This window comes from Portunus trituberculatus, chromosome 48 (assembly GCF_017591435.1).
Source record: "Portunus trituberculatus isolate SZX2019 chromosome 48, ASM1759143v1, whole genome shotgun sequence".
Lineage (NCBI taxonomy): Eukaryota > Metazoa > Arthropoda > Malacostraca > Decapoda > Portunidae > Portunus > Portunus trituberculatus.
The window spans coordinates 6,405,925-6,430,924 of record NC_059302.1 but is presented as its reverse complement, the minus strand read 5'-3'; the positions used below and the strand labels follow the sequence as shown (position 1 = coordinate 6,430,924).

General features: G+C 43.0%; 1 protein-coding gene across 8 annotated transcripts in view; it reads right to left on the bottom strand.

The window, feature by feature from the left end:
* LOC123498391 (zinc finger protein rotund-like) overlaps positions 1–25,000 on the bottom strand; it is a 538,442-nt gene that overhangs the window by 133,398 nt on the left and 380,044 nt on the right. For 2 of the 8 annotated variants that reach the window (XM_045245491.1, XM_045245495.1), the window contains exon 1: positions 15,370–15,519. The exons of 5 other annotated variants lie outside the window; for them this stretch is intronic. In XM_045245491.1, coding sequence (XP_045101426.1) covers positions 15,370–15,519 — 150 coding nt within the window. Of the gene's footprint in view, positions 1–14,775; positions 14,929–15,369; positions 15,520–25,000 lie in introns of those variants that run through there. One more of the 8 variants, XM_045245496.1, reaches the window with a different exon arrangement.

The following is a 25,000-nucleotide window of genomic DNA, read 5'->3' as shown; positions in this document are numbered from 1 at the left end:
TGCTACGGATTGCTAACAAGAGTTCTGTGAATACTACCAGCGAGAGTTGTCTTTCTTTTCAGTGTTTGTCATGACTCTACACTGCAATGTTCCTCCGTCTTCCTGTCAAATCAACTCACATAATCTACTGCTTGATACCTCCTATATAACTATGATGATACTGATCAATACCTTCATTTTATTTTTACTTCACTGAACTTCTACTTCACCCTTCATCCGGACACCAAGCTTCAAACAAAAGGAGGCTTCAACTCCCCTTCCGGTCCACGGGCTTTTCATGACTTCACAGATGACATGCATTATATAATTTCACACTTAATTTTCCGCTTAATCTAGGAATAGCGCATTATGACTCTAACTATGAGAAGACATGTCAACTTCATCATGCAAAGACACCATTTAGTCATGCACGCACACACGCATACAGACACAGACACAGAGAGAGTCAGAAGACACACACACACACACACACACACACACACACACACACACACACACACACACACACACACACACACACACACACACACACACACACTATTACTTCCCCCAACAGACAGGTGAGTTCTGGCCGCCTTCAATACACAAGTCACCTGCTCTTCCTCCTCCACTCTCGTCACGCTTCAGCAAGACCATCGTTAATTAAGCTCGCTCCTCCCTTTTCTACCTAGTCCTGCTCTCCTCTTCACCTGCTTTGGCTACCCCATCCCGTCTCCGTTTGTCTGCCTGCTGGCTGGTTTTTGATGAAGTTTAATCATAGTGTTTACTATAGAATATATGTTAATGAGGTTATTCCTACATTTTTTTCTTTTACTGGAATTCGTTGTGAGTCTGAGAGACGCTTGATGACCATGTGGAAATGGCAAGGTGGACGAGTTTTCCCCAGAAACGGCAGATATCCTCTCCTGCCTGCTTGCTTTTCTTGAGCTTCATTACAAACACAGAAGTGCGTGTTTGTGCACGATCGCACAGTCACTGCTGAGTAATACTGAAGCGCTACACTCATTACTTTTTGTTGAGCAAGTCACCGTTTATCTCCGAGTATAAGATAGGAATAATCAGGATAATTTCGCTATATAAAACTACATGTTACTCTCTTGTCTCTATATTTTCTGATTAACTCTGATTGAAGCAAAGTGGTTCACACAGCAAAAGGACTTGCTTCCTCCGTTTCTTATACAACTTATTCGGTCCTTCCCCAACACCACGTGTCTAAAGCGAAACCGGCAAGGAAGTTCCCACCTTTATCCGGCATCGTCCTGGGAAGAGTTATCAGGCAGGGAAAAAAACAATGACGTTAACTGTTGGAGGATCTGGGACACGGAGAACACGGCGGTGGTGGCGGCGGCGGGGTGGCGGCAACTTCGGGAAAACTACCAGCTGAGTGAGCCAGGCGACGGTGAATTTTCAATGGATGAATATCTGCATCTCGTTCTTTCCTCCTCCTTCTGATCTCTGACCCTTAACACAAACCAGTATTGACTCAGTTGCATACGGGAGCTTTTAAATTACATATATATATATATATATATATATATATATATATATATATATATATATATATATATATATATATATATATATATATATATATATATATATATATATATATATATATATATATATATATATATATATATATATATATATATATATATATAATTTCATGGTAGATAAATTGATAATTCGTAGAAATGCCTGAGTTCCTCCTCTGCATACCAGGTAGGAAAAGAAAAAGGTTCCCATCGTTACAAGGATGGGATTTGTCGAGCCTCCCACGCCAGCAGCAGGACTGAGGCCTGACAAGGGTGGTCGCCCTTCGCGGCAACAACAACACAGCAATAAAAGCAGCAGAAAATAATATAAGCCATTAGTGCTGTCCACACTGGGGTGGCTGGTCGTGTCGGGAAACAGGATCCTTCGACAATCCCGGAATCCCGTTGTCATATCTTCGTCGGGTTACAAAACTGAAAATCTAGAGGGTCTCTGGGTGAGGGTGAAGGGCTGGCGTGCGTGTGTTTGTGCGTGTAGGTGACGCCATGACTTTAGTGCACTATTACTCTTTAATGGACTATGAAGCAGGGCAGGAGGAGACTATTAACCTAAGAAGAGTTCTAGTAAAACATTTTTTTCTTACGGGTAGATGCAGCAGTAATTCTGCACTATTATGAATAATAGAAACGATAATGATAATAAAGGCAATAATAATAATAATAATAATAATAATAATAATAATAATAATAATAATAATAATAATAATAATAATAATAATAATGATAATAATAATAATAAAAAACAATAATAATAATAACAATAATAACAACAACAATACTACAACAACTATTACTACTACTACTATTACTATTACTACGCCTACCACTACTGCTATTTCTACAACTAATTCTAATATTACTACTAAATATAGTAATAATAAGGAAAATAATAACAACTAAAAAGCAGACAACAGCAAACTCTTCCCGAACAACAACAGAAATTATCTTCCTTTGGCTCCCCGGTGCTGATGCTTCATGCTGGTGACACGCCAGACAGAAATATGAGCCCGACAGTCTGTGCGCCTGGCGTTATGAGTTCAAGTAGGGCCGGGAAAGGCGACTCGAGCTGAACTAGGGCAAGATACGAAAACTGCTTACGGCTTCCTTGAAGAAGAAAAACAAAGAATACCCCAAACTCAAAACACACACACACACACACACACACACACACACACACACACACACACACACACACACACACACACACACTTGTAGAGGACAACAATCACATTAAAAGCCACTCCCAGGGAATTAGACCGACTGGGGAGGTCACTGTCAGCGCTTCTACATCGCCACAGCCTCAACTACTCTGGGATGAACCCTTCTCGCAGCATCCCACTAACACCGCCCACCCTGATTCCCCTCGTAGAGCCCAAACGACCGCGGCTGAGGAGGGTGAGAGCCGCCCTACGAGCATGGAGACACTGCTCACTCACTTTATGGAGGCCGACAGAGAGGAGAGAGAGGGAGGGATGAGGAGGAGAAGGAGAGAGAGGAGAAGCAGTAGGAGAAAAAGGCATCATAATCTTCTTTTCATTACTCCTTCTGAACATAAAACATCCCTAGGCGCAACTCCGCTCCATCACCACTCTCTCTCTCTCTCTCTCTCTCTCTCTCTCTCTCTCTCTCTCTCACTCCCACTCCGATTTTATAACGCCTCCGATGTTTTATCAAGAGTAATATGTTAAAACATTAGCGATACTTTAAGTTAGAGTAAAGAAACGCACATAAAAAAAAAAATAACTGAAGGGAGATGAAAACGATGAACAATAAAGTGAAACAGAAGCAACTTTCCGTTTGTGTTTGTGTGTGTGTGTGTGTGTGTGTGTGTGTGTGTGTGTGTGTGTGTGTGTGTGTGTGTGTGTGTGTGTGTGTGTGTGTGTGTGTGTGTGTGTGTGTGTGTGTGTGTGTGTGTGTGTGTGTGTGTGTGTGTGTGTGTGTGTGAGATGAGAGAGGGGCTCATGATATACAGCTGACCCCCTACAGCGCCGTCCTACTGTGGGAAGCTGCCAGAGAGAGAGAGAGAGAGAGAGAGAGAGAGAGAGAGAGAGAGAGAGAGAGAGAGAGAGAGAGCCTGAGAGAGAGAGAGAGACAAGGAAATGAGTAAGAGGGAGGAGAGGAGGAAATGAGTAAGAGAGAGAGGAGAGAGAGAGAGAGAGAGAGAGAGAGAGAGAGAGAGAGAGAGAGAGAGAGAGAGAGAGAGAGAGAGAGAGAGAGAGAGAGAGAGAGAGAGTGTGTGTGTGTGTGTGTGTGTGTGTGTGTGTGTGTGTGTGTGTGGCGTGCAGACCACATGTGTTCGTCTACCACGTTAGGGTGATGCCGCCACACCACCACCACCACCACCATCAACACCAACACCACCACACTGACAACATAAAACAGACAACAAGAACAACAACCATTCACTACAATAACCACTGCCACCACCACCACCACCACCATCATTACTCCCACCACCACCACCACCACTACTAACACCAAAAGCATTACCAATACAGCCTCATCCTAACGTTAACTTTGCAACCACCAGACGCAATAACCAGACGCATGGAAACAGAACCTCACCACACCAAACAACACAACACAACACCACACACCACCACACCACACCAGCTCGCGCATCATCACCACCACCACCACCACCAGCACCAGTGAGGGGTCCGAGGGTCAGGGGATACAGGAGGCAAAGAAAATAAGAGGAAAACGAGGGGAAGACTGAAAAAAGAACAAAAAACGACAAAAATAAGAAAGAGGGGAAAGGAAGGGAGAGACGTGGAAGTCGAGGGCATGGGAATGAAGTAAAGGACGAAAAAAAAATAGTAGGGATTACAGAGAGAAGAGGGGAGAACAAGAGGATGATAGAAACAGCCTGGCAAAGTGGCAATAAAATGCGAAGGAGTGAAGTGAAGAAGAGGAGGGAAAATGCGAAGGGGAGCAGGGTTAGAAAAGAGAAGAAATATGATGGGAGGGAAAGAGCCGAGGGTAACTTGAAAGGGAAGGATAGAAAGATAGAGAATGGATAAATTGAAAAGGGGTAAGGGCTGGGAGCAGAATGAGGGAGAGAAGGGAAAGGAAGAGCCAAATAGAAAAGCTGAGGAAAAACGTAGATAAAATGTAGGGAGGAGAGGATGGAGTAAATAAGATATCAAAGGGCGGAGGAGAGAGAGAGAGAGAGAGAGAGAGAGAGAGAGAGAGAGAGAGAGAGAGAGAGAGAGAGAGAGAGAGAGAGAGAGAGAGAGAGAGAGAGAGAGACGACACAATGCTGAGAGAAAAAGAAGGATAAGTGGGAGAATTACGTACAAGGATAGAAAAAAAATCATTGTCTTTAAGAAGCACCAAGGATAATAAGACGAATGTAAAAAATCTGAACATACGACTTAGAACTATGAAACAATATGAAATCCCTTACAGAAAGACTTTATGAATATACGGAAAATATTAGACGTCTTGGAAATGTTAAAACTAAAAAGATGTGTTAATTTTGTTTCTGGCAAGGAAAAACGAACTGATTTTTCTTCATTTTGAAAACATACATTTCTGAAGTGGTAAGAAACAATGAGAAGAAAGGAATGATAAAGCAGAAATCATCATTGCGAGAGGGAGGATGCATAAACTTTTAATATAGATAGGTTGTAAAAAATAATGATAATTCTACATTAATTTTGAGCGTTGGAGAAAATACACAATAACGTTAAATAGCAGTGAATACTTGTTGGGAGTGTAATATGAGCAGGGACATGAGCACTAAGTATAGAGTGAGATAAGAGACAATCTGATGACGAAACATAATGTTGCAGGGGCTAATGAGGTCAGGGGAGGGGAGAGGCGAAGGAAGGACAGCACGAAGCCGCTCATGAGTCAGAGGTCACTGGGACATAATAATGACCAGTCGTGGACACAATTCCCACATCCTTATAAGGAAGGCGTGTGGAAAAGAAGTATAATGCCCTTGGATGAAGAGGTTAGGCAAAGGTGCAGATAACAGGTTACCCCATCACCACCTGACAGGCTTTGTCCTGATGTACCCTTCACCTTGATATTTGTATTGTCTCTATCACGAGGTAGGCGCTATATTTGGTGTGTGTGTGTGTGTGTGTGTGTGTGTGTGTGTGTGTGTGTGTGTGTGTGTGTGTGTGTGTGTGTGTGTGTGTGCGCGCGCGCGCGCGTGCCCACTCAAGTGCCTGTGTTATGTGCGCAAAAATGTAATATCAGGAGTTGATTTGAACTGAGAATTATGTTCAGCCACATATTTCTGTAGTTAATTCTTCCTAATCACACCGACGAGGAGGAAATGAGAAAAGGAGATGGAAGGCATAAAAGGGAGAGAGAGAGAGAGAGAGAGAGAGAGAGAGAGAGAGAGAGAGAGAGAGAGAGAGAGAGAGAGAGAGAGAGAGAGAGAGAGAGAGAGAGCATATATATATATATATATATATATATATATATATATATATATATATATATATATATATATATATATATATATATATATATATATATATATATATATATATATATATATATATATATATATATATATATATATATATATATATATATATATATATATATATATATATATATATATATATATATATATATATATATATATATATATATATATATATATATATATATATATATATATATATATATATATATATATATATATATATATATATATATATATATATATATATATATATATATATATATATATATATATATATATATATATATATATATATATATATATATATTCAGCAAAAGGCAATGGAAAAAGAAGCAAGAAAATAAGGAGGAGAGAGTTTATGATGGGAAATCGAACTAGAAAAAAAGTAAAAAGAAAAAAGAGTAAGAAGGAAGCACGAACACAACACATGAAGGGGAAGAAAGAAAAGAAACGAGGAGGATAGAAGGCAGAAAAGAGGAGGACAGAAACTGCTCGAGCCAAGTGAGGAACCATTAACACACCGTTGCCAATTCAAGACAGGGCACACCACTCCCCCCCTCAATGCCGACATCCCCTCAGCCCCTAACTTCGCCTCCACCACCCTGCCACGCTGCTGCTTAACTAGAGTGGCTCAGCGTGTGGCGAAAGGATACAAGCCAGCCAGCCCATCGCCGCGTCCTGTGAAATGTTCCTAGAAACACGCTCTGAACTGCAACGAGAGTGGGATACCCGTTGTAAGTGTTACCCGTTAGGGAAGGCTGCCTGCACTGGCCCGCCCCGCACCAATGTGGCATGTACTTCTGCTCCAGTGCGGCTAAACGGTAAATGTAATGGTTAGTAGCTTGAAAATTTTCATGTATACGAGTAAAGCAGCATCACCAGCACAAACAACACACACCAGCACACACACACACACACACACACACACACACACACACACACACACACACACACACACACACACACATAGTACACATAGTACAGACAAACAAGAGAGAGAGAGAGAGAGAGAGAGAGAGAGAGAGAGAGAGAGAGAGAGAGAGAGAGAGAGAGAGAGAGAGAGAGAGAGAGAGAGAGAGAGAGAGAGAGAGAGAGAGAGAGAGCATTACCTAACAGAACTAAATTGCACTGAGCCAAAAGAAAAGAAAAAACAGGAGTCTGGGCTAAAAAGATATTGTATCACTAAACACAACGATCCAGGAACTATGAGGTGGGAGGGAGGCAAGCGGTGTCAACACTCGTGAAGGCTAAGGTGAACCACTGACTGGCAGCGGCGGACTGGTGGTGGTGTAGGTGTCGCGAAGGAGTGTGTACCAAGGTAGACGGAGGCCACGGGAAGTGAGTCAGACCCCAGCAAGTCCGGCTTAAGTAAAATGACGTTGGGTAATAGACTGAATAAAAGAAAGTAGGAGAGCTTTGCATTTATGAGCGTCTGAGTCAAGAAGTGTGTGTAAAATGTATTATGAAAGATTAAGGTGAGCTGTGTGTGTGTGAGGCTGAGTAATGAGAGAATGTAAAGAGAAAGAGAGGGAGGCAGGTTAAGGAAGGGCCAAGTGGTGAGAATGTGTAGAGAGAGTGAAGGAGGGGAGGTGAGAGTGAGAGTGAGAAGCGAGAGGCAGCGGGGGTGTAGTGGCGCGGGGAGTATGTGAGAGGTCAAACAGAGTAGAGAACGTTATAGGCCACACCCAAAAAGAGGTCAGGGAGAAGTTCAAAGGTAAGGTCGGAGGAGGAAGGAAGGAGAGAGGAGGAGAGAGAGAGAGAGAGAGAGAGAGAGAGAGAGAGAGAGAGAGAGAGAGAGAGAGAGAGAGAGAGAGAGAGAGAGAGGAGAGAGAGAGAGAAAAGTCACTACTGTCTGATTAGAAGGAACACACACACACACACACACACACACACACACACACACACACACACACACACACACACACACACAAATACATCTAGCCCAAATAATTTACGTCAGCCTACTAGCCCAAATAATCTACTCTCTCTCTCTCTCTCTCTCTCTCTCTCTCTCTCTCTCTCTCTCTCTCTCTCTCTCTCTCTCTCTCTCTCTCTCTCTCTCTCTCTCTCTCTCTCACATCAACAAACGAAAAGAAAAAAAAAAAAAGGACAAGAAGAGAGAGAGTAATACTGAAAATTCACGGCACAAGTTGATCACTGAGCGGAGGAGGAGAAAGTCACACTGCAAACATTTGTGACTGGGTTCGTGTGACCATGGGACGTCCAAGCGCATAGACCTCGCCTGAGATAACTAGCCACGGCCTCACCTCTGACCAGGCTCTCCCGCCACACGTACTGAAACGCCACATGAAATTCGGGGACCATAAAATATCAAGTTACTGGAGCATTATGGGAGGCTGCAACGGGGATAAGGGAGGCGGAAAGGGAGAAAGGGAGGAGAGAGGAAAATGGAAGGGAGGAAAAAGGAGGAAGTAGGAGGAAGGGGAAGAGGGTTTCTCTGCCTAGACCGATTCTTTACCTTCTTTTCACACCATACATTTTTTAGACATTTTTTTTATAGTGAGCATTTCTAAGTGACTATTTTTTCCTGTGAATGTGTGTGTGTGTGTGTGTGTGTGTGTGTGTGTGTGTGTGTGTGTGTGTGTGTGTGTGTGTGTGTGTGTGTGTGTGTGTGTGTGTGTGTGTGTGTGTGTGTGTGTGTGTGTGTGTGTGTGTGTAAAGGATCGATCGGCCAGACACGTGTGAGGTAAGCGAGGACACCGAGGAAGACACGCAGCTCACTTACTCACGAAACATTACGAATACGAGCGAGCCATCTACATAACTAACTTCCCCGCCAAGAGACAAGCGAAAATACCCTCGATCAAAGCACAGAGACGCGAAAAAAAGGAGACAAAATTAAACGGAAGGCACGAGCAAAGGCAGATGTCATGTTATGGATGACAGAAAAAATATATGAATACAGATACCAGCTAAACGGGGATATACCAGGATGAATATCTTTACCCATCCAAACACGCAAACATACGTACATGTACGCACACACATTTTCCTGCTCGCACATGCATTAGTAAACCTACCTCAACGAACGCGGACACACACACACACACACACACACACACACACACACACACACACACACACACACACACACACACACACACACGCACAGTAGAAACAGAAACACGGAAACATTAATGCCCTGGAATATTCAGTTTATTAGAAGGATGAGTCGACTAAGCAACTACATACATATATTGTGAGATAAATGAGCTCGAAGAAAAAGGGAAAACAAAAGACCAGGTTCGTCTTTAGGAAAATTTCCAGATTCTTATGAAGGAGGAAAAAAAAATGGAGCATCTATTAATTTATAAGGATGGAAAGAAGGATGATGTTGAGAGAGAGAGAGAGAGAGAGAGAGAGAGAGAGAGAGAGAGAGAGAGAGAGAGAGAGAGAGAGAGAGAGAGTGAATGCAGCACCCTGGTACTAGCGGTGGCAGATCACTATTATTATCAGTTACTGGCAGTCACGACCTCACCCCGACAACAGACGAGTTACAACTACCGCCTCCTCCACCACCATCATGTCGCCCTGTCATCTTCCCCAGCCACAGTTTTTGCATCTAGAAACATCAAGGATTACAGTGGTGTGGAAGGCAAAACAATGCGGTATAAATCGTTCACAAACACCTGCAAAAGAGGAACAATTTAGGCCGTTTAGTGGCGTTTACTTACACGAAACTCTACGGGACATGCTGATCGATTATGAAAAAATTATTAGAATGAAAAGTGCATGATGGGAGTACAGAGATGCAGGGTTTGGTTAGGGACTCGTGGGGACTCTTACACATACGTTACAGTGGTCAATAGTTGCCTCATGTTACAAGGAGTGTTGTGCATGGGAGGAGTGACATGAAAGGTAACATATCGATCCGTCGAGGCGCGTCATCATCCCCGCGTCACATAACAAAGGTGGCAGGGGAAGAGAGAGAGAGAGAGAGAGAGAGAGAGAGAGAGAGAGAGAGAGAGAGAGAGAGAGAGAGAGAGAGAGAGAGAGAGAGAGAGAGAGAGAGAGAGAGAGAGAGAGAGAGAGAGAGAGAGAGAGAGAGAGAGAGAGAGAGAGAGAGAGAGAATCAGTCGAGTTGAGGTGAACATCATAGTCTAATTTACGATCACTTCATCATTTGCGATAGACCGCCTCTCCTGGAAAAAGGTCAGCTGTTACCAGGCCTGGTTTATGTCCCTAACCGAGAGAAAAATATTATAATAACGCACGTATACACACACACACACACACACACACACACACACACACACACACACACACACACACACACACACACACACACATACAAAGACACGCACAATGAATCTAAACGCACTAGGAACACACACACTTTCTCACTCTGTCTCCATGCGCAAAACACACGCACAGCTGAACGCACGCACGCATGAGCAAATAATGACAACACAGGAAATGAAGAAGAGAAAATTAGGAAAATAATACTGCTTATCTGTGAAGCGAATAGGAATAATCGCACCTCCATCGCCACCGTCGACGAAGACGCCCTGTGGTTCGCTCTGCAAATTCGGGAAGATGGCGGAAAACTGTACACCAACTAGCATGAACCCGGAGGCAAAACAGCGAGACGAATAATGAAGCAGGCGATTGAAGCTAACCTGTTCCAACCTCCACTCAGCTTCACCCACACCCACCACACCCACACCAACACACTGCGCCGCCACCGCCTTCTTCTTTTGCATCCATTTCTCCTGCGCCTTCAATTCCACTTTGACCTGAAAAGTCTATGATTCAGCCTCGTTTCTGTATACCTGGGTGTTGGTTGAGATTCTTCCTCCTCACTCTGCTCGTCACTGTCATTTAAGCCAAGAAAAAGCTGCAGTAATTTCTGAACGTCATCTTTGGACGTTCATTTGTGGCTAATGATATGATGAGGCACATGATATGACGTATTATTTCATTATTGTTACGTGTCATCATTCGTTATTTTGTTTTTCATTAGGTTATATTTGACTTTTCTTCCACTTAATGGGAAAGAAGTTAGAATTAACTTTATAAAAAATAATAGGAAAAGTAATAGTGATAAAAAGAAATCTCAAAAAACATTGATGATTACTAAAACACCAAATATGTAATGGAAATATCAATGATAATAATGATGACGATAACAATAATAATGATACTACTACTACTACTACTACTACTACTACTACTACTACTACTACTACTACTACTACTACTACTAATAATAATAATAATAATAATAATAATAATAATAATAATAATAATAATAATAATAATAACAATAATAATAATAATAATCATGATCATGATAATAACAATGATAATAATAGAAGCATTATCATTATTATTATTATTATTATTATTATTATTATTATTATTATCATTATTATTATTATTATTATAATTGTTATTATTGCTGTTATTATCATCATCAATAGAAATGATGATAATAATAATAACAATAACAATAACAATAACAATAATAACAATAATAATAATAATAATAATAATAATAATATAATAATATTATTATTATTATTATTATTATTATTATTATTATTATCATATTATCATTATCATAATTATTATTATTATTATTATTATTATTATTATTATTATTATTATTATTATTATTATTATTATTATTATTATTATCATTATTATTATTATGCACATCATTATCATTACTTGTATCATTACTTTCCTCTTCATCATTTTGTTGGCTCTTCTCTTTACTACCTCAATTATCTCCACCACCACCACCACCACCACCACCACCACCAGCGCCACAACAGCAGAAGTAGCAGCAACAGTCGCAGCTAACAATATACTGTAGTCTTCAGCGTATATTTCAACACTCCAATGATTTACTATTGTAAGTAACCTACTGCACGAATAAACATACAATACAGATCAGACGCAGAATAATGCATTTAATGAATAACTACAATGTACATTATTTTTATTCTGTCTAGTGTAGTGAGAGGGATGCCACGAGGAGACGTGCATAGAGGGAGCAAGATGATACTAGAATGGCGTGACGGAGCCGTATTCTTTTTAGCCAAGGTGATGGGTGCGAAGGTTACAGAGGACGCTGATAAGACACTGGCAAAGCAGGAGTATGATCTTCGCATTATTAATCTAGCAAGCTTCAAAGGCTTTGCAGAATTCACTGAAGACTCAACGATGTAAAAGTGTCGATCAACATTAATAAACATGAGATACAGTCCAGAGGAACTTAAAAGTGTGTAGGGGAACAGAGGGGATGCGGTTGGCTGTGTGTGACGAGGTGGAGAAAGAGTGGTGTGGTGTGGAGGGGGTGCCATGCCTCATCCGAGAACAGGGGCGTCCGTGAGCGCGGCGGCGTGAGTAACAGGAGGCTTGCGTGAGTGTTGTGCATGCTTGGGAGGCGCAGGGTGGGTGAGGCGCCCGCCCCGCCCTCCTGGTGCCCGCCGCATAAGGATGAATAAATAACGACGCCCCATCACGACACCCGGTAATGTTACGATAAAAGTTAATATGCGCAACACCGACCGTCCAAAATGAAAATGTTGGTACGGGTCTTACACTCACGCCATTCCGCCTGCACATGCAATGGGTGGTGGAGAGCGAGGAGGGGCCGCGGTGGGGGTAAATGCATTACTAGGAAGGGCAAATGTTTATAATTGTTATTTAAATGCAACCATTAAAGTTCATGCGTCTATGGCTGCCTCAACCACTACGTTACTCTGACAGCCAAACAAATATGGCAATGCGATGTGAATATCTTAACTTACAAAGCATTTTTTCATCCCTGCATTCAAAGCCTTGCACTAAGTAGTTACCAACTGTCTTACAAATGAGTTATGAACACAGTTTTGTCCTTTCAACGCTTATGCAAGCAAAGCGACTGTTGGTTTGTGTGAGAAATTTGGTTCTTCTCCTGACCTACGCAGACTACCCTTGGGAACTTCCTTACATACCCTTGCATGGCGGCCCGTCAGAAGCACTAGCAGCACCAGCGCCTCCACAGTCTGACCTCTCCCTCCCCCGCCCCAGGCACCCCAGCACGCGAGCCTGTCCTTATCCCGGGCCAATAATTCTGCTCGGAGGTCCGGCAGGTACTGAGGCTGCAGCGAGGGACACAGCCAACCCGCAGGCGGTTCTCGACCTTCCGCCAGCCTGCACCGCCTACTTCTGACTCGCTCATTACCACTGCCACTCCAACACCACGTCCTGCGGTGTTATTAAGTGATTGAGCCCAGAATTAGGGACTTAACTTGCGTCACTTAGTCCTTCTTTCTTGCCATTATCTCCCTTATGTACACACTTGCCTCTTGTGCAAACATCTAAGAAAACTGTAACGACACGCAGTTACAACGCGATTCCATCTATTCTCGACTTTGAAATTGCCATTGTGCGAATGTAAAAAATACAAAATGCTAGGTTGGAGCGTGTCCATAGACTAGTACAGCGAGTTGAGAAATATTCAGCCAAAGTGAATGACGAAAATTTAGGATAGCGTTTTATTTATGGTGGAGAATATCTCATCGCCACATTTAATATGAAAACAACGAAAAAATAACTTTACTGACAAATGATTGTGATCTCTACGAATATTTTCATTTCTTGGAAAACACGTTACTCCGGAATGTCATACTCATGGTGGTTAGAAGATGGAGAGCGTCATTGTCTAGACACTGTACACACTGAGGGCTGACTGGCGCTCCAAGGTCTGTTTCGTAGCTCGCCGGTCTGGGAGGCTGCTGGGAGAAACATATGAGCGGCAATTCCGTGATGTGGGCGACCCCCTCATTATGCAGCCCACAGAGCACTTCAGCAGCGGTGGGCCTCATTCCCTGCTCCCACTCCGCCCACCATTATAATGCGCATTTATTGTTCAGCGTTGGCCTTCCGAACAACACGCTAATGATAGTTTGGGAAACTGTATCGGGGTGTCAGGTGTCTAGTTAGGAGCCATTGGGAGTCATATCTACCGAGGATAATTGTCTTTTATTACAAGATACAACAAGACCCTCCCATATGGTTCTGCGGACCCAGCTACCCTCTTGGCCTCGCGGTCTCCCTCCCCGGCCCCAAACTTCTCTTCCTCATGATATCTCAAATCTCAATGCGCTTTATAAAAGTTCCAAACAGCCTTGACTGTAGCCCCGATCTGTTACTATTTACATAATGGAGGCCAAAGTGGTAGGGGAAGATGAGTGATTCCCTCCTCAGTCAGATATATATTCATGAAGTTTTATGATGCATGCATGAAAACTCTTGGCATGGCATACATACACTCTGTAATTAATTCATTTCATATATATAGAAGAAACATACTAATAGAAATGAACTGATCCAGATCTTCAATTCGTCCCCGTATTTAAAGAGCATAAAACTCTATGGTAAAAACACTGAAATATGGAGATTGTACGGTTGACCGGTCTTTTCTTTCTACCTTGTCTGGCTGGACTTTCTTGTACCTTTGAAGCGTTTCTATTGTACCACGTCTCCACGCAAGATGAAGGAAAAGATGAAAACAAAAACTTGACTGCGGGGTACACTACTCGACCTGAAACCCGACGCAGCCTCCGTGTTCCCTGATTTCAAATTATTCCGGTCCTTGGAAAGAAAAATTTAGCGCCACTAAACCAGCGAGTCCACCTTCCCTCCACTCTCCATTCACTCGTTTCAGATATCGTCTCCCATCATGGACACTCGATGGTCATCTGGTCACAGGCCATTTAGAGGGAAGCATCCGGTACCCTTGTCTGGCTCACCTACCTTCTCTACACTGCTCCGCGCCTTTCAGCTCGGCCAAGGAAAGGTCGCCTACGCTACACGCTGAGGTGATCGGTGCCACAGTCATTAACACCTTCTCACACCCACCCACGTGGTTCTCAGACGGACAAGTCTCCGCGGTCCCACACTGATGCAACAGCACCCTTGCTACTGCCCTCACACTCCCTGTCTCGCCCAGTCTTAACCCTCCCTCTGCCCTCCTCCTCCTCAGCCTCCTCCACCCCCTCCTACTTGCTTCTGCCGCTCCTCCTCCTCCTCATCCTCCTCCTACCCTAGGATCACCTTGACTTACTACCCTTAATTGGCTACCTCGTCTACCTAGGACGGTGTGCCCTAATAGCCACACAAGGAAGGATTTATAGCTCTCCATAGACAAGATCGTTTCTGGTTTTATTGGTCTGCTATTAAATCCTTCAAACAAGGAAGTTTCAAAGCTCATGTAAATATTCAATAATAAATTGCTGAATTTACTCAATGTGAATGCCTCTCAAACACACACAAGTACTGACCAGTATACAGTGCAGAGGTAGGTAAATAAGTCATATCTTAATGACATAAAACTATGAAATCAATTACCTCAGCTGGACGGGGCGATGCGTGGGCGTAGTGGCCGTTGTGGGGCGTCGAAGGGCGTCTTACTTCGTCCAAGTTGGAAAAGAATAAGTTACGTGGAACGGGAAAAGAAGGGGGCGTGGCTGTAGAATAATGCATTTTCATAGCACTCATAACTTTCCCTTCATGCAGTGTTCACCTATGGAGGTGTTAAATATCTTGGATTTTACTTAGCTACCAATTATATGGAAAGGAAAGAATCACCGGACAGTTTTACACGAACAAATTATCACCGTTGTTGTTCAGCACAAACAAAACAGATGAGTCCAGCTGGCCTCCCGCGCACTGTCCCGCTTGTCTTCTGCGCAACCACCTGTTTGTTACTGGCACGGTCAGCTGAGCGCGCCTGACAGAATGTGAGAGGCACGGGCCCAGGAAATAGCTCTGGATCCAGGTGGGGCCGCGAAGCACTGTTGACGGCACCGACTCCTGTCCTGCACTGCCGCTCGTAGATCAACTGACAACCACAACCTCGCGTCGAGTCCATGGATGAATTGGTCAACACTTTCAGGAACTTACTCAACTGATACAATTATAGTTTGCAATCAATATGAAACAAGAAAAAAATACTAATTATTCAAAATTGTTTTCCAATGTCAGTTTCCATTCATTATAAATTTGGGCGGAATCCATATTATTACTATTTGTCACATGAACGGCAAGCTTTAATTCCAGACGGATGAGGTGGACGGGTGGGTGGTATCCTCCTCCAGGCGGTGGAGCAACAAGGCACGAGCTAGGAACTGGTGGGACTGGCGGGCGGGTGGTAGGTGTGCCCGCGGGAGGGTGGTGGCGCGGGACGGAGGCAGGCCGCGGGAGGGTAGTATCACGCACGGCAGCCGGCGTGTGAGTGAGTCTGCGAGCGCGGAGCCCAGAGTGAGTGAGGCCGGGCCACCACGCGCGTTGTCGCCACTGCCACCTCCACTACCACCACCGCTGTTGGAGCTGCCGCTGTTGCTGCTGCTGCCACCGCCGCTACTGCTTCTGTTGCTTCTACTACCACCAAGTGTTTGCGTGTCCATAACTAAGGACAACAACCGTCAAGCGGTTGCACTCCGACACATAGCACTGTAGGCGTCGTGGTCGGCAGTCAACTCTGCCTTTGTTTTACCGCCCCCACACCAGACCCCTCTTGCCGTCTTCTGGCTCAGTGTCAGCGTTTAGCGTCACCAACAAGGTCCTTCTGTCTCTTCGTCGCTACAAATTTGTTCCGTCTGGCAACACTGCCATGATAACTCTTGTTTCTCATTCTCAGCCTTTATTTCTTTACTTTGTTCCGGTCAACACAAATATTTCGTCAGATTATGCCAGCCTCTCAAGTCTTGATTACAAGTACATAGACGAATAGAACGTAAAAAATTACCATTGTACTCCAACAAGTCCTGAACTAAATAACTAAAACTACACCCACCATTTTCTCCCAAACTTCCTCACACGCTACCTCTCCGCCTCCCCCAATCCTCCCTCGCCCCGCCCCCTCCCTCACTCCTACATCCACTGTAATTTCTTTAAAAGTCAGTTATATCTGTACCACTTGCAATAAATTACCAGAATGATCACTATGTTTCACAGGATATAAAAACCAAATGTGGTAGAGGGAGAGAAAAAAAATAAATAAGGGGACACTGGTTGTGACGATTTAATGCAGTACTAACCTTCCATGGCTTTGATGTTCATTAGAAGTAAGTCGTTGATGCAAATTTGTATCTGTAAAACCGTCAATGTGTCTTTTATCTATAAAATAATGAGTAAAGACGTGAGTGTGATGGAGACTGCAAAAGGAATGCGGTGAAGTTTAAATGTGAAGGTGAGTAGGTGGGTGTATGATGGAGAGGCCCCGTGTGTCTTGCCGGGAGGGTGTATCGACGGATGCAGGTGTGGAAGTGTATCTCAATTCAATTCTACACATGAGGTCTTCTATGTGGGGGAAAAAGTGCATCGCGTGAGTATAGCAAGTGGTATTGTGATGAGCAGGTGATGAGGTGACTGTTGCGAGTGATAAGGGTATGAGGACTGGTGTGCGAGTGGAAGGTGTTGGGTGAGTTGTCTTGTTGACTCATAGTTCATAGGAAGCACTGTAAGCAACGTACAATAAACACAATTACAGCTGTGATGAGAGGACAAATAATCTGCACTCTTTCACACTGTATTTATCGTTTGTCTCGATCATTACTCATCTTAGCAGATGAAAAATAATAACAACAAAACTTAAACGAACAACAAAAAACGCAGTAGGAAAAATGGTTACTTGCCTTCTGAGCATGATTGTACATCGCGTTCTCACCTTGGTTACCACAAACACAAATGTCAAATTGGTCCTGGATAAGAATGTCAAGAATTCGCGTATCAGATCCACCAACGCCAAATTTCCTTGGTAAGACTGAATGAACACATGAGACTGAATCGTAAGTTAACGGGATCAACGACTTTAGAATACTATCGAGTACGTCTGCGGCGGAGACAAAACCAAACCAAAAGGTCATACATGTTCGGTGCCAAAAAAAAAGAAGAAAAAAAAAAAGAAAATAAAGAAGCAAGAAAGAGAAGCTCGGAGCAACAAATTCCAGCTCAGCAGGCGACTCACCAGAATACAGGTACAGTGACTTACATCGTCCTGTTCGAGACGCCGGACACATACCTGCAAAAAGATGGAAAAGAGAGTTAGGCACAACACTTTGCAGGCAAAAATGAAAAAAGAAAAAAAAACTCATATTGCCCCACGTACATACAACATGGATTTCATTTTACAGTCCCATTCATCGTTACACACACACACACAAACACACACACACACACACACACACACACACACACACACACACACACACACACACACACACACACACACACACACACACACACACACACACACACACACACACACACACACACACACACACACACACACACACACACACACACACACACACACACACACACACACACACACACACACACACACACACACACACACACACACACACACACACACACACACACACACACACACACACACACACACACACACACACCAGTTCTCTCAATTTCTATGATGATAAAAAAAATAACACCACTCAGCAAGTCTTCCTATAAGGGCTAAATTGTAAAAATTACACCACTCCATAGCAGTTAATACATGATATACTGGAATCTATTACATATGCTCATCAGGTACAAGGTACATTTTGAATTACACAAACATATGATACCTGTGGATATTATTTGAAAGGTGGTTACACATACCCAAATTGATAACAAAAGTCTAATATAAATGTGGCTATCTTTGCTTCGACCATTTATAGGGGGTAACTTTATGAGCTCAGTGATCTCTAAGGAGGCTAGATGAATGATATGATTACTAAGGAATTAACAAAGAGAATACTCATGATGAGTGTTAGTAAGACGGTCAGCACATGAACTGACCTTTACCAAGAGAGTCACTGTTCTCTCACCTGATGTTAAAAAAAGACTAGGGCATGTCGATATCATTAAAAGTTTATGCTCTCTCTCTCTCTCTCTCTCTCTCTCTCTCTCTCTCTCTCTCTCTCCAGTAAACACATTTTATGAGTTAAAATTCATCCTTAAAAGTGCAAACCTCCGTTGTGTGTTTGCTGTTAGGAAGACCATAATGGCGTGAAGAAATGGATAAAGGAGAGATGCAGGGACGGAGACAAGGGAGAGAGAGAGAGAGAGAGAGAGAGAGAGAGAGAGAGAGAGAGAGAGAGAGAGAGAGAGAGAGAGAGAGAGAGAGAGAGAGAGAGAGAGAGAGAGAGAGAGAGAGAGAGAGAGAGAGAGAGAGAGAGAGAGAAGTGAGGGAAGAGGGAGGGAGAAACGGGTGAGATGGAGGGAGTAGGCAGAACAAGAAAGAAGGCTATTTTTGTCTTCACCCTTCTCCCCTTCACCTCGACAGTAAGATTCTGATTGCTGCACTTCTCTCTACGCCGCGGCTACACTTAAACGCGAATACCGTTGTTAAATAACATTACGAGGAGGAGTTACTAATGTTTGCGTTGTGTGTCAGAGGTTATGGTAACAGATTAGATGCCAAAATTGACGTTCATTTCTGTATATATATGTTTATGATTTTTACCGTGTGTGTGTGTGTGTGTGTGTGTGTGTGTGTGTGTGTGTGTGTGTGTGTGTGTGTGTGTGTGTGTGTGTGTGTGTGTGTGTGTGTGTGTGTGTGTGTGTGTTATTCTTTGTTTATTTCTACCAAAAAAATGATAGTTTATTTTTTAATGTTGAATCAGAACACCGATAAGACATAATTTGCATTAAGTAAATACCTTCAATTTACCAAATCACACCTGAAGTACTTATTTCATGTCTTCTACGCGCAGTTTCTAAAAATACATATTTAGATCACATGTCTGACCCTTTGCAATATCCATGCAATGTACTACCTCACTTACGGATAACTCATACATATATATATATATATATATATATATATATATATATATATATATATATATATATATATATATATATATATATATATATATATATATATATATATATATATATATATATATATATATATATATATATATATATATATATATATATATATATATATATATATATATATATATATATATATATATATATAATTTAGACTTTACAATGCTCGGTCACTGCGAATATATAAAGGAGACGAAAATCCATTCAGAGGCAAGGGAGCCCAACAATCAGACACTAACTCAGAGAACGGGAATCTCTGTGAGGTGGCGCACAGCCCTGCGCTGGGGGCTAATGGAGGTGGTGCTCCCCTCTGCAGGTGTCGTGTTTCAGATGCACCTCTCGGGGCGTGGGTTGGCGGGCTCTCCGACACTGGGCCGTGACAGGGTTGGAAAATATTCTGGTTACCTACAATTGTTGACATGGAATACCTGCTCACTCTACGAACTTTTAAAGAACATTGCTACAAATATGTTTCTCAGTAATCTATTGTGTGAATATATATATATATATATATATATATATATATATATATATATATATATATATATATATATATATATATATATATATATATATATATATATATATATATATATATATATATATATATATATACACACACACACACACACACACACACACACACACACACACACACACACACACACACACACACACACACACACACACACACACACACACACACACACACACACACACACACACACACACACACACACACACACACACACACACATGAGTAATAATCTCCTATAGAGCTAAGTACATGTGGTCAGTCGAACCTCTAAATCCCTCCGCTCCCATTTCCTTTCGAAATTCCACCAGTCTGGCCAGCAGGAGGAGGTATCATTGCTAGATCTCAACGTGGCGCATCCCTCGCCGGCCCCTCCACATCCCACATCTTCCTGATGCCTACCTCTTCCCCTCCATTCCTTGCGACGCCGGGCACCAGGTGTAGCGCTCAGCGTGGGAACCCAGTGTAGGGGAGGACGCTGAGCCACAGAAGGGTTAAATAAGATCCGCGCCGGAGGATAAGGGAGAAAGCACAGGCCCAAGGGGCCAAAGGGTTGAATTGGGTGCGGCGTCCCCGCGCTGCCCGACGCCCCCATGACAGAGCATATCTTAAGGTAAATTACTACCGTCTGCGCGACAACTTCATTCAATCCATTCAACGCATGAAGTGGCCGGTCCGCAGAAGATTGATGTCCGGCCTCGTCATCCGGTGGGCCTGAGTCCGGCGCCGGCGGTTTCTGTGTTGAATGGCTGTGAGATGACTTACGGCCTGGCAGCCTGACGCGCTTCAAGGCACTCTTAATTGATGCTCCACGCATGCTCCCACGCTCAGCTTCAGTGCCACAACCACCTCAAAGAGACTCACAGTGGATGGAAAAAGTCCCCTACTATGATCATGAGTAATTGAAGTATATGGAGGTGAAGCCAATGTCACCAGCGTCATGTTACTCTTCTGTTTTATTATTTTCATGAGAACAAAACACGTGACATCATGTAAATTGCATTACTTAGAGACAGTCATTTCAGTATGTTTTTTTTAAATGTCACATTTACGACGCAGCAAACCAAATAAAAGTTAGTATGTTCCCCCAAAGAAATAATGTCTGTAAACCAGTTTATTAATATGAAACCTTATATCTGTGAGGAACAAAATATATTCGCTTTACAAACTGTCGTTGAAAGGGAGAGTACTATTCATGTTCGCCAAATAGAATAGATTACTCGCACATTTATTTGTAAAGATAGGTGTGTTGATTTAACGGGAAATATGGTGCCAGACATGATAGAGGACAATATGATATAACTTCATATATTTGAATAACACAAACTCCATCACTATCACGAGTAAAATTACCACCATCACTAGCATCACTATAATCACTTCCACCACCACCAATAACAATAACAACAACAGTCTTATTGAACGCACTACTACCTACAGCCTTTATCACTGGTGCTTCCTTCACGTTCCCACGCTTCCCACCCTCCACCCTGAGTCTCGCCTCCCCTGTACCTCTGTCAATACCGTCAACACTCAACGAAAAAAAAAAATCACGAAAAGTTCACATAATTTCGTTTATATTTACACATGGTGGGGTTCTGTATATGGTTACTTGAGCCGTTTGTGTCAATTGCGAACTTTATTAAAACTTGACATGTGTTGCATCTTATTCGGCTTTCGAAACTAATATTTTGCTGAATGAATGTAAGAAGAGACGGGGGTAAAAGATTCCCTAGACATAATGAACAATAAGAGTGAACAGATGAAAGTTGGAGAGCGAGAACAAAAGAGTGATAAAGAGACAGAGAAGAGACGTCACGTGTTACGGAACGTCAGAATCACCCTTGACGCGGGGTCTAGAGGGCATGTAGACCGGGACGACACACACACACACACACACACACACACACACACACACACACACACACACACACACACACACACACACACACACACACACACACACACACACACACACACACACACACACACACACACAAAGCACGCTCATACACACACAAACACACACACACACACACACACACACACACACACACACACACACACACACACACACACACAAAAGCACGCTCACACACACACACACACACACACACACACACACACACACACACACACACACACACACACACACACACACACACACACACACACACACACACACACACACACACACACACACACACACACACACACACACACACACACACACACACACACACACACACACACACACACACACATACATGAAAGAGGAAATAAGAGAAGGATGAATTATTAACAGTGTCTCCAAGTGATCCTGAAAGGTCCCCTCCCAACAAAGGTTCGCTGAAGAGGACACTCTCACCCACACGCTTCCGCTCCTTTCTCGGGTTTGCTCTTTCATGAATAAAAAAGAAAGAAAAAAACGAAGTATGGAGGAGAGAACAACAGCGGGCTGTGACCTCAGACAGCTGGATTATCGGCCACCATCACGAGCGCTTGACCCTTACCCGTGCAATACACAGGTGAAAGCATCAACAAAACAAAGGGTGATATAAAAAGTCTCCGTGTGCTAAGACCTTTTTGACCTAAGGGATGTCCAGGTAAGAAGTAGACTCCGGCATCCCCGCCACGGAGGCTTGTGGGTGAATGTCTGGGTGACACAGTCCCGGGTCGAGGCTCCCTGCATAAGTTACGACCCCCTCCATCTGCCTCTTTCTACCATACCTTTCTCTTTTGCTCGTCTTGCAAACATATCCATTTAAAATTTTCATCATGAAAATGGAACAGCCATACCATTAATCCCCTCAAGTACTGCGACGCTTTTTTCCTTGTGTTTTGGGTGTGATTAGACGATCTTTTTCATATTAGGAAGGGTTTATGGAAGTCAGAAGATTAATGGTCAGAGTCATCACTATCTTAATCCCCACTTAAATTTCTGAGGTTTTATAAAATCACAAAAACAATAAGCAAAATAAATATGAAAACGTGTCATAATACTTAAAGGTGTTAACATGATTTGCAGACTGTCAAAAGAACTGCTTCTTTTCAGATTATGTCTTAAAAATATTTCTTGTGGTATTTTCATAATAACAACTACAAAAAACTCATAAATTAGCGATACGCCGCCAGCTGACCACCACCAGGCATCGCCAGCTAACTCCTCCTTTGCACGCCTTCTGTGCCGCGGCCTCATTTCTAAAGAATATCTGCCTCTCAACTGCCTTTACTTCTCTTTTCTTGCTCCTACCTTTGGTTACGTGGCGCGATCTTTCTTTCTTGTTGTTGAAGTAAAATCTTGAACAAAAAGTGTCGCTCATGACAGCCCCACTTTTCAGGAATCTGACTTGTATTCCGTATTGTGTGTCAGCCGCTGAGCCTCTGTAACTGACCACTGGCAACCTCTCACCACCAACGTCATTAGGTCATTGTAATACCTGCCATACTAAAACCTTGCATAAAAAATAGGCATAAATATATTTTTTTTCTTTATATGAAAATCCCAGCTAGAAAATTGTTCTTAAATAATTGAACTATATACGAGTATATTTCTTAGCTCAGTTTTTTCCTTTATTTTATAGTTTTCAAAGTTAACTATTATACGATCTCCCTGCATCACACAAAGTGCCCGCGTCCTCTCCGTAGCAATGGAAATGCCTCAGGTGGTGCAACGCTCCGTCCTTAGTATGGCCCAAGTCGTGTTGCCTCATCATAGTAAGTGACAACATACCCTCCAACCCTCATAGCTTCCCACTCTCCTATACAAATGTCTGCGATTCCTCTTGTTTAGCGAGCAATATTGCTAGATGAATGCTTCTCAGGAGAATAAATTGTACCTCTGGAAAAAAGTCAATATAAACAAAAAATAATATTTTCCCCTTCATTAGAAAAAATACTCATTTTCTATTTTCAGAAATTTTGCATACATTTTTTTTTCATTTACAAGACACAGAGAGAGAGAGAGAGAGAGAGAGAGAGAGAGAGAGAGAGAGAGAGAGAGAGAGAGAGAGAGAGAGAGAGAGAGAGAGAGAGAGAGAAAGGTAAACATGGTGGCTGGCGTCCCCTGGCAAGAGCCTCGTCCCCTCGCCCAACTGTGAGGGTCTTTTTGTGCCTTCGGGTCGGGGCGTCTTTGAGGGCCGCCGGGGGGCCTCACCTGCATTGTTGTGGCGTTAATGGTGAGCGAAGGGTTGGCGCAGCGGGGCAGAGGCAAGGCGCAGCCAGGGGGAGACATGGCCACACCCTCGCCACACTAGCCACATTAACCCTCACCTACCATCACCCTCTGCGTGGGGTACTCTACGAAGGGAAACAATGTTTTGGCCAACAAAAGGCGTGAATGTCTCCTCCGCAGGAGTCTTATGTGGCTATTACGAACACTGAAGGCCCCTGTGGAATTTGCAAAAAGGGGGCAATTAATGCTGAAGAGCGTTTAGGCGCCTCGTAAATTGATTTGAATACAGTAACTGGTGCGCTGCAAGATGCTGGTCAATGGTGGTGCAGGCTTTTGTCCAGCTAACTAATAACCTTAAGGGAACTCTCGCCGAGCCGTTTGTGTTAAGCAGGCGGGAAGGGCCCATACAGCTCCCTGAGAAG